At 39.2% G+C, this 17952-nt stretch overlaps 1 protein-coding gene across 1 annotated transcript in view; it reads left to right on the top strand.

Moving 5' to 3' along the window:
- Positions 1-17952, top strand: part of frem2a (FRAS1 related extracellular matrix 2a) — a gene marked incomplete at both ends in the record, with an annotated part of 51869 nt that overhangs the window by 25627 nt on the left and 8290 nt on the right. The window contains 9 exons of the mRNA XM_079214160.1: positions 1534-1764; positions 5834-5959; positions 7397-7648; positions 14496-14645; positions 14799-15008; positions 15466-15663; positions 16058-16222; positions 16464-16646; positions 17659-17789. Coding sequence (XP_079070286.1) covers positions 1534-1764; positions 5834-5959; positions 7397-7648; positions 14496-14645; positions 14799-15008; positions 15466-15663; positions 16058-16222; positions 16464-16646; positions 17659-17789 — 1646 coding nt within the window. The remainder of the gene's footprint in view (positions 1-1533; positions 1765-5833; positions 5960-7396; positions 7649-14495; positions 14646-14798; positions 15009-15465; positions 15664-16057; positions 16223-16463; positions 16647-17658; positions 17790-17952) is intronic.

Here is a 17952-nt window from a genome sequence, read left to right as displayed (position 1 = left end):
CTCTTTAATGGTCCATAATGTTAAATAGATTCCGTTTTGATTCAAAATGCAGCTATTTCTTGAAGCATTTCATATTTTTGACGAACCTCAGGGAACTTGACCCAGGTGCAGCTGATACAAGAGGAGGTGAACCAGTGAATCATGAGTTGATCTGATTGAACTCCAAAGTCAAAGTCAAAGTTTGTTGTGGTGCACTAGTGGAACAGCAGTGAGAAATAGCAGCATCATTAGCTTTTTCTGTTGAGAAAACAAAGAAATTTGAGAGATAACAATGCTTTGCCAAAAATTATATGTAATGTGCTCGCTGTGTACAAATTGGGTAAAATGTGAGCTCGAGCTTCATTTCATTATGGTTGTCTCTGGTGACAACTATCAGGGAAAAACTTGTTTTGGTTGTACTTGAAATTGGTCCAAAACAGTGAGAGTGAAAGTATTTGCTGGACTTTTGGTGTTTTGGAGTATTGTATAAAAATGTGTAGTGGTCAAACCCCACGCCTATATACTCCATTTACAGTATATTCAGTCAGTTACTCTTGGCAAAACAAAAAATTAACCCAGAAATGCAAGGCTGCATTTCCACTCAGCAGAAACCATCCATAATAATCTTGAGGCTTCCAGTCCCATTTTTCCATAATTGTGCTGGGGTCTGTGAATGCATATAATCACTGCAAGTCCTCCCAGTTACAGAAGCATGAATTATTGTGACTGTGTAAAAGTGTGTACTCCTGTGTGATTATTCTGAGCTTAAATTTTGCATACAATGCTCACAGCACAGATCTTATTGTGTGTATTATCGAATGTATCCAGTCTCATCTGCATGTGTCACCTTCTTTGTTCTTTGTGTCTGAAAAAAGAAAACAAATCCTTTTTAATTTCCAGGCACATGCATCAACATGGCACGGCTCTGCTCACCTTGTTCTCATGAGGCTCTTTTGAATGCAGACATAGGAATATGAACAGGATATTTCCAAATGTAATACATAATCGTATGGCTTATGGCACCTTGGTTTCCTTGATGTGCATTTGATGTGAAACTCAGTAGTACTAGTAATCTGTGTTACTTTGAAGAAGGTGTATTGATGAGCTTGCATGTAGGATGGATCGTTGTGAAGTGGATTCACATTAAAGCCCTATTATAAATGAAATAAGAGACATTTGAAGAGAAAAGGAGACACACAGACTGGCATGAATGCCTAACCCTCGGGAAAAGATCGCGGTAGCTAATCCATCTCAGCAAGGTGGAAGATGGTTATTTAAACGCTGTCACAAATTCATTTCACACATTCCTGAGGCTCTGTAGGTGATCAGTGAAGAGAAATAGCACGCTCTTTTCTCACACCACTCTCTGAACAACATTAAAGGGTGTGAATATTTAATCTATTTTTCATCTGTTTCTCTTTCCCTTCTGTCACCATTTAATGGTTACTTTCTTCATTTTATCTTTACTTTATCCTGTCTGTCTTATTTGTTACTCATCTGACCTCCTCTCCTTTCCTTTTCCTTTTTACGTCAATCACTCTCTCTATCCTTCAGGCATTGGCACCCAGGATGGTAGTGCAATGAAGGATGAGGATTTCAAGGGCAAGTCCCAGAGGCAGGTCCAGTTCAACCCGGGACAGACCAGAGCCACGTGGCGGGTTCGGATACTGACTGATGGGAAGTACGAGCTGGCGGAGACCTTCCAGATTTTGCTATCGGAGCCTGTGATGGGAGTGATGGAGTTCCCTGACACAGCAACAGTTGAGATTCTGGATCCTAGTGACGGTCAGTCCTTATATTCTGCACTCAGCACACACATATATGTGTGTATATATATATAAATGTATGTGTATATATATATATATATATATATATATATATATATATATATATATATATATATATATATATATATATATATATATATATATATATATATATATATATATATATATATCCGCGTCCAGGTCATGAATCGCGCATGCGCAAAGCCGCCGCTGAGATACCTGTCAGCTGTCCTTTACATCTCCACCTCATTCAACCAGACTTCAGTGCATTTGTTCAAGCCAACACAGACTGGACTTTTCTCACAGAGTAAGAAAAACTGAACTGAACAAGTTAATCGCGATTAATCGCAGAAGAATCATGCGATTAATCATGCGATTAATCAGTTAAAATTTTTCAACTTTGCCCAGCCCTAATATATATATATATATATATATATATATATATATGTTTTTATTTATATATATATATATATATATATATATATATATATATATATATATATATATATATATATATATACTCAGGTATGTATATATACTCAGGTATGTATATATATATATATATATATATATATATATATACTTTTAGGATTAGACCATTGAATATTCCGTGGCAGGGACAATATATATTGGAGGTATTTTTCTCCATATTTCAATCACAATAGACTGTAAAAGCTGAAATGTATTCATTCATTTTGCACATTTAGTCTGAATACTTAGATTTTTCTATCCTGGCAGTAACACTTCCTAGCTACTAAATACTGAATAGGCCAAAACAACAGACACAGTGACGTTTTTGGACAGTTCTTATGCACACCACACAAAATCAAAAATTACACAACCCTGTACCGTATATCACATTTGTTGTGTGAAGCATTAGTCAACTTGGCAAGCACAGAATGAAGGATTTTCAACACAAGCACAGTCTGCTGTAGATATGAAGTCATGTCAAATCTCAGAGGAGACACATGATGTGACAACCAGTGGGGATTAGGTGTCGGGGAATTGATTGTGCTGTGTTTTTTTCATTTAACAGAAATACTGAGTAGAATGCTTATTCCTAAAACATAATGACACAAACAAGCAGTATGATTAGAGTTTATTTATTTTCCCATTACGATCAGGCCAAACCAATAGTTGCCAGACAAATGTGGTATTGCTGTTTAGCGGTGGTCAAGTTATGTCAAACTCTAATGGTTAAGTAGAGAAAGTGTCTTACACACAGCCACATAGAACTTCAGTCTGTCGCTTTTTCACTTACATTGTTTGTCAACTGCCATTTTCACTCCTTGTGGACCCTTTGAACTGAAATGCTCATATAATAATGGGCCGTGAGACAAACTGGCCACTTTGCTCCATCAAAGTCACATTTTCTCTTCTGCAGCTTTACAGTCAGTTGTATCTATGCTTCTCCTCAGTGTAACTTTTAAGTAATTATAGACAAAGCAACAAAGATGGAAACACTGAAGCTTCCATTATAGTGTCGCACAACAGCTGCTGTCATCATTCTCTCTCGATTTCATTTGTCTTCTCGTTCCCTCACTTTCACGATGTTGTTATCTCTCTCTCTCTCCTCTCACATTCTTCCTCCTCAATCTATCCTCCCCTGTGGGTTAATTATGTTGTGTGTGGAGGGCAGGGGCTGGTTTGTTTTCTGTCATCTCCGGGGATTGTCTAATGTGACAGAGATGTGCCACTCTGTACTCTAATGGGCCAGTGAAGCTCCAGCTATGCCTGTGGCGTTAGCTGTACTCCAGCTTCTTTCTCTAATGATGAAAACTGGCTTTGTCTTGTCTTCTGGTTAGCTCGAGACCCGTCCACCCTCCCGCCCCCAGAGGATATGTCAGCTAGGCTAATAGCTTTAGAGTAGGCGAGAGGATAGCTACGCCCTAACCAAAAGTGTTCAAGAATTATGGTGAATTTAACGAGCTGTCTCTGTTTGTCTGCACAAAGTCTTACTAGTTTCTTTTTGTTTTAGTTGTAAGAATGCGTACCCTTCACCCTTGATAAAAAGGAGTGGGCTTGTTATGTAGTGCAGTTTCCTGTGGTGCACCCACTTCCAGTGTTGCAGCAGGCCAGAAACATTTTAAATACAGGGTGCAATTGCCTAGCCTTCCTCCTGCAAAACTTTGGGCTTTTCTTCATATATAATCCATGTAAGTGCTGAAGATGAAGGTGGCAGCCTGCTGTTTGACTGTTTGCTGCAAGCAATACGAGCATCTTGCTACATATCTTTCCTGCTTCCTCTATATAGCAGGGTCGCCATATATCAGTCGAGCTGGTACTCCACTGCATTTTACACCAAGGTCATTCCACTAAATGATTAAGAACTGTTTTCTGCTTTGTCTTTTTTTTGTCTGACATCACAAGGCCAGCTGTAGCCAAGCACATCTTTGTGTAATTATGAGATCTTTGTCTCAGTTAGGATGTACAATCTCCTGACTAAGACACATCAGACGAGGGATTGCTTTTTGTGAGTTTGCTGCTGCTTTGAACAGTGTGTTGTGCAGTGTTTAGTTCCATAGTGATATCAACTGTAGGCCTCTAGAGGTTACAGTTACATTTTAGGCATTAACTTAAGGGCATACACAGTTTTAAAAACTGGTAAAGAATAAAATACAATTAAAAAAACAATAATCAGACAGTAGAAACAAAGACAATATCCTTGCATCCATAGAATATTCATGAAATTATCAATAATGGAGGAGTTCTAGGCAGATAAATAATAACCAAACTGATTATATTTTATACAATTTTGGCAAGACAATAGCAAGATTAGGTGCAAATGTTTACTATTTTAACATCCTCTGCAAACGCGTGCTCTTTTTCTTTCACCACATGAATGTTTCAGAATGGCGGTTTGTTTTCCACCAGGAGGTGAACTTGACCCACTTGGCTGAAATTGAACTTGGTGGATTTAGAGGCACTAGAAGAGCGAAGTGTGAGGTGAAATGTGAAGGAACTATGAGGAGAGGAGGTGTGCAGTGTGGGGAGAGAAAAGAAAATCAGGGTAAAGCGGTGTGTGTGTGTGTGTGTGTGTGTGTGTGTGTGTGTGTGTGTGTGTGTGTTAGGTAAACAGTGGACCCTAATCCCCTGCTATGCGTCCTCGACCCCCTGGGGAGTGACAGATTGTAGGCAACGATAGAAAGAAGAAATGGAGGAGAAGGGAGAAGATTGAGAGGAGAGAGAACAATTTAGGTAGCGTTACTGTAAGAGAAGAGACAGTTTTGGCTTCCTGCGGTGCTTAAGATTACCTTACGTTGATGACTTCATCCTAAAGAGTTATCTCAGGGGTTGATCTCTTTTTACGCTGGGTGTTGATGCTGATTTCTCACACTCCAGCCCTTTCCATTTTAATGCAAGTTTGTGTTATACAAGCAAAACCAGCAAAATGAAGCTGGCACCATTCATTCATTCACTCATTCAAACACTCACAGAGAAAGGGGGAGTCACAAGAAGATCTGGGACGAGCTTAAGCTCAGTCCACTCTGCTCATTTTTGTATTTGTCCCTGTGAGTCTGTGGAAAAAAGCTCCAGCATTTATTGTTTCTATAATGTCAGTAAGTTATTTGCTTTGATAGATGATGCGTTCACTGGCTCTCAGTCTCTCTCTCAATCACAAACTCCTCTCAGAGATGGAGAGAAAAGTGGAGAACAAGAGAAAAGAATAAAACAGATGCTGACCCCTCTGTGTATAGAGCAGTCACAACTCACAGCTGATTGCCCTCTGTGGGATGAACTGAGAGGCTTGCAGTGTAATGGTCTGTAACATACCAGGCAATAAGAAAAACTTCCAGAGGGGTCTCTTTGAAGAGTACCTCTGGTTGCATCAAACCGAAAACTGTGATGGAGAGTTATTTTTGAATATGAATAAGCACACTGCAGGACTACCACTTCAATAGATCTGAATAAATTGTCAGCTGCAGCTCACTAATGCAGAGCCAGAACAAAAGCCTGTTTCAGTCCTTGATGGCCTAATGTACTGTGAATTTTGGTCGATTGTAATACATATCATTGCCCTTCTTTTCCCTCTGACTCCCTCTACTCATTCTCTTTTTTTCCTCCAGAGTCGACTGTGTTCTTACCTGAACAGATCCACACCGTGGAGGAAAACGTTGGCGAGCTTTTTATCCCGGTACACCGCAGTGGAGACATCAGCCAGGAGCTCATGGTGGTCTGCTACACGCAGCAGGGTATAGACTTGCCTTTTTTCACCTCATCTAACACGTTTACCGTCATCTATCCCGTTTGTCCTCATCTAACCCTTTTACCGTCATCTAACCTTTTAACCGTCATCTAACCCGTTTACCCTCATCTAACCCATTTACCGTGGTCGCCTGCCTACCGGCTTTCTGGTCAGACTGATCATGACTGACTTAAGAGATGGTGAATGTTGTATTCAAGACTCAATAGATATGTTTTGACCACACAGACAGTATTTACATAGATAATTAAAGTGTTTGAGGTCTAGATGAAACATTATTGAATGTATTTAATGTGACACAGATTGTCATACATAATCATAATAGTCATAACCGCACCAGACAACAGTAATTTAATTTCTGTTTAAGTATACTGCTCAAAGTAATAAAAAAAAACATGTCAGTCAATTTCAGAATGATAGTAGTTACAATCTCGTTTCCATTTGCATCAGAAATGTGCCTTTTTAAATTGTGTTTCCATATTATATTATTGTGATGATGCTTTCTTTTGTATGGTGGAGTGTGTCGGTGCACCTGTGGCTCGTTTACCCAATTCAACAGTGCCAATGAAATGTGTAACTGGAAGCGTTCATCCTGCATTTGCATTCTCACTCTCACAAATAGAAACTTGCAGCCTAAGCCCATCAGCACTGTATGTAAATGAACTGTTAATCTGTGCTTTTTCCAAGTTTTACAGTCGTTTATTCAAACTAATAGGCTTCCATACAACCTCGAAAACAGGACCATTTCTCTTTGTGAGAGTTCCAATTACTTAGTTGCAGCTGGTGAGATCTGGCAGTTTGTGCAAATGTACATATTTTAGCTTGTATGTACTCCATGCATATATGTCCAGTTAAATACCATGAAATACATTTAGAGACATGAAGGGTAATGGATACACTAATTTGTCTAATGGAGGCACTGCTGTCAAAAGGCTACACCACAGGTTTCATTTTGAGAAAACCTGGGGCGTCTGTTCCCATTGTATTCTGACATTAAAGCAAATACACTGACTGACGGGCTTTCTGCAATTAAAGGTCAAATTTCCATAAACTGTAATGGCTCCAGCCTGAATGTTATGAAACTAAAAACAAAAATCTATCTCATTACATTATTCATGGTTGTTTATTAACCCTTCTAAATTTCCCAAACTTCATCACACTATTTTACACATAAAATTCACTGTAATATGACTTTGTATATGATGATAACTAGTTAAAATGCTGTGGATCAATTATGTGGAAAATAATGTACCTGAAGCTGAGCACTCCTAGGATAAGAAATACTGTCTGAAAAACTGCTATATGTACCAAGGGCTCAAGTTTTCTGATGCCTTTTACAAAAACTATATGTTAAGGTTAAGTCTCTTTTAAATGTGGCGTATATTTCAATTTCTTTCATGCTCTCCTTTTGCTGGTCCCTCTGAAGGTTCTGCCTCAGGGACGATTCCCAATACCGTTCTGTCTTACTCGGACTACATCTCCCGTCCAGAGGAGCATGTCAGCGTCCTGCGCTTCGACAAGGGTGAGCGGGAGAAGCACTGTCGTGTTGTGATTATCGACGACTCTTTGTACGAGGGAGAAGAGAGCTTCAATGTCACTCTGTCGCTGCCTGTCGGGGGCCGTCTGGGAATGCACTACCCCACCACCAAAATCAATATCCTGGAAGACATGGATGACGGTAAGGCATGCTGGTGCTCTATTCCATGTTTCTATTTCCAGGAATCTTTCTGTGCAACTAATAATTACTTATAGAAAATGTCTCTGGTAAGAAATGTCTCTGGCTAAACACTTTTCCCTTTGAATGTGATGCATCCAAATCACATGGATGAGAGGTTGTGGTGAACTTTGCAAAAGGTGTTTTGGCGCCAAAGAGAGGCTGAGCAGATGAAATGTATTTCTGCTTGGTGTGCATATGTGTAGGGCTTTAAGGTTATCCAAATTAATGTCCATCTGTAGCCCATCTATATGTATAGATGGGCTACAGATGGACATTAATTTGACACATACAGTCGCATGTGATCACAGTGTTTGGGTACCCATAGTCCTAGACCTTCTGGTGAATTGTCATCTTGTCAAGCTTGTTTACAGACTTACTGGCTGTTGAGGATATGTTGGAAACACCCTGGCATCGACAATTGTTAATTAAAATTGAGACATAGATGTCCAGTGGGACTACATTATGAAGATATTTCAGTGGTCTAAATTCATCCTGTTACAACATTGTATGGACAAAATAGATTACATATTTAGATTACATAACAGGCAGAGAAATGCATCGAGAATTTATCTGGAGAGATATACTTATTCAAATCGACAGGCGTTCTCATCACCATCTCACTATTGTGCATTGATTTACTTTATAGACACAAAAAGATTGAATGTCTCTGCTCACGTTTTTTTTTTGTTAAATGCCATGCTATAGATTTTAACAATAAAAGTTATACTCCTTTTTCTCTAGACAAGAGAGTGCAGGTGTTATAAATTTGGGTCAAATCCCAGCAATCTAAAAGTATTTGATTTTACATGATCAAGGCTTATAGATAGTTTCAAGGATGTCTTCCCTGTCCTTACAATCTGGCATCAAACTAGAGAGATGCAAATTGTGGAAAATGTCCTGATTTAAATACTTTTTTTTCATCTTTCCTAGTTGAGTCCTTTCTTAACTTGTTCAGTAGAAATTGTACTTATTATTTTTCATATTCTGTAGTGGCAAATAATTTGACTACATTTAGCTGCCATTCAAAATAACTACAAGGGACATAAGAGAAAGCATGCTTCAGGAACTACTGAATGTATTAAGACAATAACATAGGTTGATATCAAAGAGGTCGATCCTATGTCATGCATTCTCATATCAATCATGAAACGTTAAACTAGAAATTCGGCGAAAGTCTATGATTTCCTCCAAACGGCTCTCAACATGGCCTGAAGCTAACAGTGCTAATCGTCCTAACAGTGCAATCAACTGCAACAATGCACAGAGAAACTCTGATTACCACACACAGAGGGATTGTGACTTTATTCTCTCCTCAGGCCATTACTCCACTATATGTTTGTTTGCAAATAGTTGTTTGCTACTATATTAATGCTCTTAGTGTGTTTAGAACCTTTTGATAAAAAAATATTTTGTTAAACACGAGGCAAAAAGAGAAAAGTAGGTGCCTGCAGATAGCTCAGCTGGTGTATGTAGCCTTGCACAAAATGTAGAACTGCCATTTTTACCATTTTTACCTTTGTTACAACTACTATGCATTTACCTGCATCGACATTACATCCAGTACTGAACAGACATGCCACTGATGGCTGTGTTGGTAAGCAGCCTGCATTGCACTTAACAAGCTGGCAGATATAATTTTACTTCCATTAAAGGCATATTAAAAATGAATTTAGTCTATGATGAACAAATTCAGGCTAAGGCTGTGCTTACTATTATTGAGGATATGTCCCTTAAGAACTGTAAGTCGCAAACAGCTGTTTCAATGCACCTCCTTGCTGATTTTTTTATGCTTTTTATGAGTGCTCTAATAAATGTATTCTTGAAGCAGTCGCCTTATGTTGTTGTTATTTAGCCTGTATGAGGCTATGAATATTCATCCTGGCGCTGGGTTTGTATTCGCCAGGACTGTGCGCCACGGGAGAGCAATCCAGTGAGCTATCCAGTGAACCACCCAGCACCTGGAGAGCGCCAAATAAATGGATAAAACCTTCTCTATATTATGTGAAATTACATTCTTATGCAGTTTTATAAAGTGATGAAAATGTACTGAAATGGTTTTAAATGGGTTTTATTTCCCATCTTATGTCACATTAATGATGCCATTATATCCTGTGAATAGGGGGTGTTCCTTTAAATCTTTAAAAAGACAATTAAGACTTCTTTCACTATTTTTCTTCTGTCTTCCTTTTATTTAGTCACAAATTGTTTGTATCAGAAATTATACTGTCAGAGAGGACTTGTCATACCATTGCCAGACCGAGATGGATAAAACAATGATGACTTACAACTGAGAACTCATTTAGGGATACAATTGTGCCAAAATTAATGTGTGTGTGTGCGCATGAAGGCATCTTGGGGCTAGTTAACAAGAAACATGACACATTGTCTTATTGTTAGTTTATTGTCAGAAGACTTCAGTCGTGGTGCTGAGTTCAAAGGAATAGAAAATGTGTTTGTGAAAGCCCAACTCCAGTGAGAGATGATGTGTCATTTTTAGCCTCCCAGAGGATAATAAACCATCTGACAGCGCTCTAATACCTGCACCCAGGCATTCAAACAACACCTCCCTTCACTTTTATACAGCCTCAACTCCCCAAGGAAAAAAGAAAAAGAGTGACGATTCTCTGTGTTTAATTGTGTACGTGGCTGCCTGCGTCTGCTCTGCATGTGCGTTGGTGTGTATATATGTGTGTATGTGTGTCTGTGTCAAGTTAATGTTAGACCTTAAATTCTGCATCAAAGGCAAGTGGCGAGAAAAGCACTTGTAAAACTCCAAGTGTGACTGCTAGTGCTCTCTCTGGCCCCATTTTTCCTTCCCCCAGGTCAAAGTCAAGTTCAGGCCACCGTTCTCCTTCCATCTATTTCTCCACTACCACCACTCTCTCTCTCTCTCTCTCTCTATCTCTCTCTCTCTCTCTCTCTCTCTCTCTCTCTCTCGCATTAGACCCAGGGGTGTCTGCTAGATTTAGTGCTTTATCAGATTAAACTGTACAGTACCTGTCTCCCTGAGTGTTGCTTGCTCCACATGGCTGCACCCTCTGACTCAAAGTGAGTGTTGTCATCTCCTTGTGCCCTCCCAAGGAGAGAGGACATTCAGACTTTCTCAGTTGAGTGCATATGGCCACAGCTGAGTTTGTAGAATTGTAGATTAACTCTGAGTATTTCTTGGAAACCCAGCCCTTCATTTCAATATTACAGTTGCCTTACTGTTGGCCACAGTCACAAAGCATCAGATTTGAACAGCATAGCTTCTTGCTTGTTTTTACATTATGCCCTTGCTGTTGATGAGATGTGTGTGTGTGTGTGTGTGTGTGTGTGTGTGTGTGTGTGTGTGTGTGTGTGTGTGTGTGTGTGTGTGTGTGTGTGTGTGTGTGTGTTTATTTTATTTATAAATGTTTAAATTATACATAATTAACGTAACAATAAAAAAGGCAGGATGGGTAGCTATTCTGTTAAAAGGATTTTTATTGCTGTGTAACTTTTTAAGCACAAAGTGTGCTTGTATATGCATTTTGGGTATTTAAGATAGCGACTCTTTGCACTTGTAGGGAGAGCTTCGTGCTCGAAACGAGGCACAGTAATGAAATTCCTTCTAACCGGAGCTATTTTGTGTGAATCTATCTGTTTTAATTCTGCTAATTATACATAAACGCCATCTTCCACCACATATATTCAATTAGCATACAAGCAGCACGCAGTAAGAGAGTAATTGTTCTTCCTTTATTTTTGCCTTCTCTTAAATTTCATTTAAGAAAGAAAAGAAAATGTCAAACAAAACAAAATATGTAATCTTGGGAACAAGAAACATTCACAAGAGCACAATCAGCAAAAATGTAGGAACACCTCAATACAATAAACAGGAATTAAAAACACGTACAATCACATATATAATAAAGCTTAAACATCTCCAAGGGGAATGTAAGACTTTAATTTGAGTACAGTTTGCAGTTCATTCCATTTAAAAGGTATATAGTACCTGAAAGCCCTTCTGCCAACATTAGTGTGAGACGGATATCTAAGGTTAAGTATCGTGTAGTTACAAGATTTAAATGACAAGAGATGAGAGGTAGTTTTGAAGCTTTAAGTAGAACTGTGTAGAAGAACAGCATGAGATTGTTATTTACTCTTGACTGTAAGGAGGTAGATCCAACTGTGTGATGCAGAGAACAATAATGAGTCAGAAATGTGTGCATGTGAAAAGCTGATGCACAGCGTAACAGCTGAATCTTGAATGATGTCTGCTTGTCAAGCCACATTCCTAGTATTTGTATGACGTATGTTGTTCATGTATAATGTATAGAGCAATGGACCAAAGATGGACCCATTTCAGTAAGCTGGCTTGATTGTTGATTGTCTAATGTTATGCACCATCCGCCACGAAAAATTCCTTGTTTGGGTAAACATACCTGGCGAATAAATGGTTCTGATTCTGATTGATTACTGTCAGCAACAACAGGCTGAGTTCTCTCTCTGAGGAACCACATAAGCGTGGCTTCATTCAGACCTAGTGTAGTTTGTGGAGTATGATTTTATGATTGACTGTATCAAACGCTTATGAGAGGTCTATGGAGCCACAGTATACTCGTGCATGAAAACATTGTTGGTATCACCACATCACGTTGTTGTTCCCAACTCTTTTGGCCTGTGAAAAGTGTAGAGCAGTGTCAACTTGCAAACTCCCTGTGACAGGTTGCATATGTAAAGCAGTCAAGCTCATTTGTGATGTTTAATATTTTTTAAAGGCCTGAACTGTTTATAAGAAGTGGACATAGTCACCATGACATGACCCATTAGTTCACCCCTTAGTTTGTGGACTGCCGTTCTGAAGACTCGAGTTCGGGCCAGTATTTCACAATTAAAAGCACAAATTTGAGAAAAGTTAGAAAGAAATAAACATGATGCATGTAGCAGAACATAAAATATAATGTTTACATTTGAATCCCAAGCTCCAACGGTAGTTTAAAAGATAAGAAAAGTTTTTTGTGTTCCATGTTAATATTTACAGACAATGTTGTAAGGGCTTGTTATTTGGAAACTGTATTTAAAGGTGCAGTTAAAGACATCCACACATGGTAATTATCACAATTTGGCTTGACACCTTCCCCAGTCCTCACACACTCTTCAGAGTGCTAAACCACAGGCATGGCCACAGAGGGGAGAGAGGATGCAGTTCTCACTCATCAGTCATCACTCACTCCCTCTTGTGGTGTCAAGGATCCGTCGTCGCCGGCAACAGTCAAGACGTGTGAATGCAGACATGTATTTTAGCAATGGTGCTGAAGTTTCCTCTCTGGGCATAAAAGGAATGTGTGCCAGATTACTGACATAGTGTTTACAGTATGCCTCATGTTTCCACCACCATTGTTGAAGCATGCCTTTATGCAACAATGATTACCCAAAAGACTCACTTACCAGCCCCCGCGCTATTTACCAGAGTATTTGCTTAACGTTTGATGTTTTTATCCATTTTTTTCCCACCTAAACAATCTATACTTTTCCTTTTAGCCTGCCATTGTGCAAATAGACCAATTGCATTTGCATTACAAACCAGCACTACATCTGTTAGGTGAAACCAAATGTGTAGGAGGAAAAGGTAAGAGAGAAAGATAGATGCATTGAGGAATCAAGGTTTTAGATGTAGCGAGAGGACGCAAGCTGCACTTGATGTGGTGATACTCCCTGAGTATTCTTGCCCTGGGCTGTCACTTATTGTGTTAAATTAAGAGTCAAAACGTAACTGCAGTAAATGTTCTCATTCCCTTAGTTGAGTACACTATGCTTTTCTTTTGTTATCTGGCCCAGTTAAAGTATATAAATATAATATAAAAGTTCATATATCAGAAAAGTAATATTCAGGAAGAAAGAAAATCTCTGGACTGCTGAAGTATATTTGATCATGACACAAAAAAAATGATAATACGCGTGCTATTTTTGGATTATATGGCAGAATATAAGAAGGGAGCTGAGTGAGAGTGGAAGCTTAAAACGGAGAAGGAAGAACTTTCATTCTGTCATTTCTTTGGGACTTGACGGGGGGTTTGTGAGAGATGAAGCTGTCAAATACACATTGGACTGCCTCCACTTTGCTGCCTCAGGAAACAATGCCAGTTCAAACAAGCCTTTGAGCAGTCTAGGGGGCCGCTTTCTCTCTTTCTCACCATCTTACTATACCACATTCAGAAAAAGACACAAAACACACACACACACACATAGAGAAGCCTTGTTTTTCAGTGCTAACAGCATCTTTTTTTTGTTAAAAGTACTCGGTGGTTTCTGTCAGAACGTTGGTAACGATGAGGTGGGATGAGAGGCCAGGAAAGGTTGAAAGGTCATGCTTCCCTGCAGTTTAACTTCAGATTAATGGACTGTCGCTGTTTGACCTCTGTGTCCGGCGGCTGGCTTTACAAATGAATCATGTCGGGCTGCGGATGGTTGCTGACAGTTACCACAGGTGTATGCATAAGGAGAGGAGACAAGTTACACTAAACACTAAATCATGAAGAAAAGAAAGAAAAAGCAGATAAAGCCTGCTACAAAGGTGGGTCATATGAGGTTGAAGGCCATTAAACAGAATTAGTTCAGTACAAAAGTGTCAATCAATAGTTTGACATAAGTATGAGTTATGTTTCAAAACAACATGAGACAACTAACAAAGCACTAAAAAGGCTAAACCACCTAACCCTAACCAAATGTGCACTGAACAGTTGAAGCTCAGTCTTGAAATTAATTTGAGAATAAACAAGATTATAAAGAAATAAACCAATACTGCTATTTTAATTATTTCTCTTTTACTTTGTTTTCTTTCCAGCTCCAGTGTTTTACTTTGGAGAAGAAATGTATCATGTGGATGAGAGTGATGGATATGTGGAGGTTAAAGTGTGGCGGACAGGGACCGATCTGTCAAAGACCGGCACCGTCACCATCCGCTCCCGCAAGGCAGAGCCGGTCTCTGCAGAAGGTAAGCTCCCAGTTGGAGAGTCTTTGCTTGTGATTTATCGGAAATTATTCAATTAACAAATAAGATCATCTGACTGCATTATATTCATCGTCTCACTTTCTTATTATTGTCATTTCTTCTGACCTTCCATCCCGCTCTCTGTCCGTCCTCTAGCCGGCATTGACTATGTGGGCATCAGTCGTAACCTGGACTTCGCCCCGGGCGTCAGCATGCAGACGTTCAGGGTCACCATTCTGGATGACCTGGGACAACCAGAGCTGGAGGGGACTGAACGCTTTGAGCTTGTCCTTTGTATGCCAGTGAACGGCATCCTGGGAGAACCGGAGAAGGCTACAGTGTTCATCAATGACTCCGTGTCTGACTGTGAGTGACTTGAATATTTTGCTGTATCTCTTCTCACCTTCAGTATTTACTGGGTACATTTTAGAGCACTTTACAAATAAAATGTATTATTGTCATTATTATCTTTATTATTTATATGCTGGTGGTATAAGTCTAGGAATTGCAATGTCAGTCTGACGGCTTGTTCAGACATTTATGGTCCTCCTACTAAAGGCATTTAGTTAAAACATTGAAAGCATTGAAACACATGAAAGCCTTACAAAATAGACAAAATATCAATTTCTTAGGGACATGTTTTTTTTTTTCATGATAACGGTTTTCACTTCAATATAGCTGCTTTGCATGTAGCTGTAAGTATCACATAACAAATAATTTCCCAGTCAGTTAAATTCAGCCCAGACAGCATGGAATACATTATCACTTTTTCATATGTGATGATTGAACTTTGATGTGTTATTATTGTCTTTTTCACTAACAGTGCCAAAGGTACAGTTCCGCGAGCCGGTGTACGTCGGCGAGGAGAGTGACGGTCAGATCACAGCAACGTTGTACCGCAGCGGCGACATCCGACACACGTCCACTGTCCGCTGTTACACCCGTCAGAGTTCTGCTCAGGTCGCCTCTGACTTTGATGAGCGACCAAACACAGTAGCATCTATCGTCACTTTCTCACCAGGTATTTCATTATTCACAAGAGTATATCACACATGTTTTTTCTCAATTGTTTTAATTAATAATTTGTTGTGAGAGTTGACACCCTTCTAATTAAAATAAACAGCTTGAACCAAGAAATCACACTTTTCTTTTTTTTGCCGTGATATGCAGAATTTGCAAGTGATTGCAAGTTTAACTATGCTCCACACATTACCTACTGCACTTTTTCAGTATTTATTTTACAAAATATGTGCCAACACCTTTCTAAACTATTTTTTTCTGGGTTTAAGTTGTATAAATAACATGCTGTAAAAAGAAAAGAAAAAGAAGAATTATTGCAGAATGTATTCTATTCTTTCCTCCACCTCATATTTTTTGTACATTTCCCGTCATCACCTTCTTGCTGTACGCTCCAGGCGAGACGGAGAAGCCATGTATTCTCTCACTGGTTGATGACACGCTGTACGAGGAAGGAGAAGAGCTGAGGTTGGTCTTAGGGAACCCGAAGAGCGACTCCCAGTTTGGAGCAGCGGTGGGAGCTCTGAATGAGACCCTGGTGAAAATCAAGGACACAGCTGACAGTAAGTGTAAAAAAGTGTTAAAAAAAAAGGGAATCCAGTGTTCTATTTATCTGAATAGTTCAGTAGTTTTGGCTGATATGAAACATATGGTAAAATCTGCATATACCTGAACACGTATGGTTTTAAATCATAATTGTCATCAGGAGTAATAATAAAGGGGTTGAGGATTAAAGGTGTATGTCCGTGATCCAACAATGTTTTCGAATTGTATGATAATGTTCTCCCTTTCTGTGCACCTCAGAACCTATCATTCGTTTTTTGGAAACCAAGTTCAGTGTTAGTGAACCGAAGGAAGCCGGCGCCGCGGCAACTGTGAGGATCCCTGTAGTACGAGTGGGCGACACATCGAAAGTGTCCGTGGTCCGTGTTCACACCAAAGATGGGTCAGCTATCTCAGGAGAGGACTACTTCCCTGTGTCTCAAGGTAAACCTCACACACATGATCCTCTATATTTAAAAACAGCTAAATATAAATAATGATATAATGCAATGCAGTGCAGTGCAGACTCAAATCAGACTGCAATTAAAAATAATTACCATACAGAGGTAATGTGACCTTGACAAAAAATAGATACACACTTGATGTTCACAAGGGAAAAAAAGAAAGAGTGGAAACATCGCCAACATGGTTAGCAAAAGAAATAAGCTGAAACATTCAAAACCACAGTTTTTCTCCTTTAACATGTTAAATGCATGTCCTAAAACAACCTTTACAGTCATCAAAAAGTTTGCATGATACATTAACTTTGTTCATACTGACCTGCAGATATGTATGATAAGTTTTAAACAAGGCTTCCTGTAGGAGTGTTACATTAATGAAAGTGGACATAGGGATTTATTTGGGCAAGGATCATTGATTTTCTATTTTCATCCCAAGTGGAAAAAGGTAATTTCCACAATAGTCCAGTGAAGGGTCATGTAAGTTTTAATTGAATTTCAGTATACTTCATGCCTTGTCAGCAGGGTGAACTCCCTCTCTATGCACTCAGCTTTAAGCGCAATGAACTTTTCTTGGCTTCATCAAGGCTTAAAATATTTATATGCATACATTCAGTCTATTGAAATTATACCTGCCTACCCACCGTTAAATTTCCCAGCAGTTTTGAATCACACAGCGATGAATTTCTCAATTTACACAATATTTTTTCAGTGCAGCCCATTTCTAATGCAAAGCTCTATTACTTACTTCGCCAGAAGATGGACCACTTTTTGCACTATGCAGGTAAAAACCTGCAATGCGTTTTAGTGACGTGACATTCCACTGAAGTACTAAAACATGAATCTAGTTTTTGTGTGAAAATTTAACTCAAAAAAGAGAAACAACATATCACCAATGCATAACAACACTTACTCAAATTGCCAACACACTTGTTCTCATGATGATGGGTTTGAAAGAGTTTTTCACGGGGTCCGTGTTTGTGTTTGTGTGTGGCCAGACATTGAGTTCAAAGAGGGGGATAAGGAACACGAGGTGGAGGTGGAGGTGCTATTTGATGGCGTCCGGGAGATGAGGGAAGCCTTCACACTCCACCTGAAGCCTGATGAAAACATGGTGGCTGAAACTCAGGTTAGAATGTGTTCCTGCCGAAACACCACACAACAAAGAACACAAAATCCAAACCGCCAGTTACAAAGAAAAGAGATGAATTTGTTCTATTATTTAACTCTTTATTTTTTTCTGATTTGACACATTCCTCCAGGTCAGTCCCACTGAGACCAGGGATCTCTTT

The sequence above is a fragment of the Taurulus bubalis genome (genome assembly GCF_910589615.1).
Source record: "Taurulus bubalis genome assembly, chromosome: 2".
NCBI classification, from domain to species: domain Eukaryota; kingdom Metazoa; phylum Chordata; class Actinopteri; order Perciformes; family Cottidae; genus Taurulus; species Taurulus bubalis.
The sequence above is the reverse complement of the archived record's forward strand: the minus strand, read 5'-3'. Positions and strand labels throughout refer to the sequence as shown.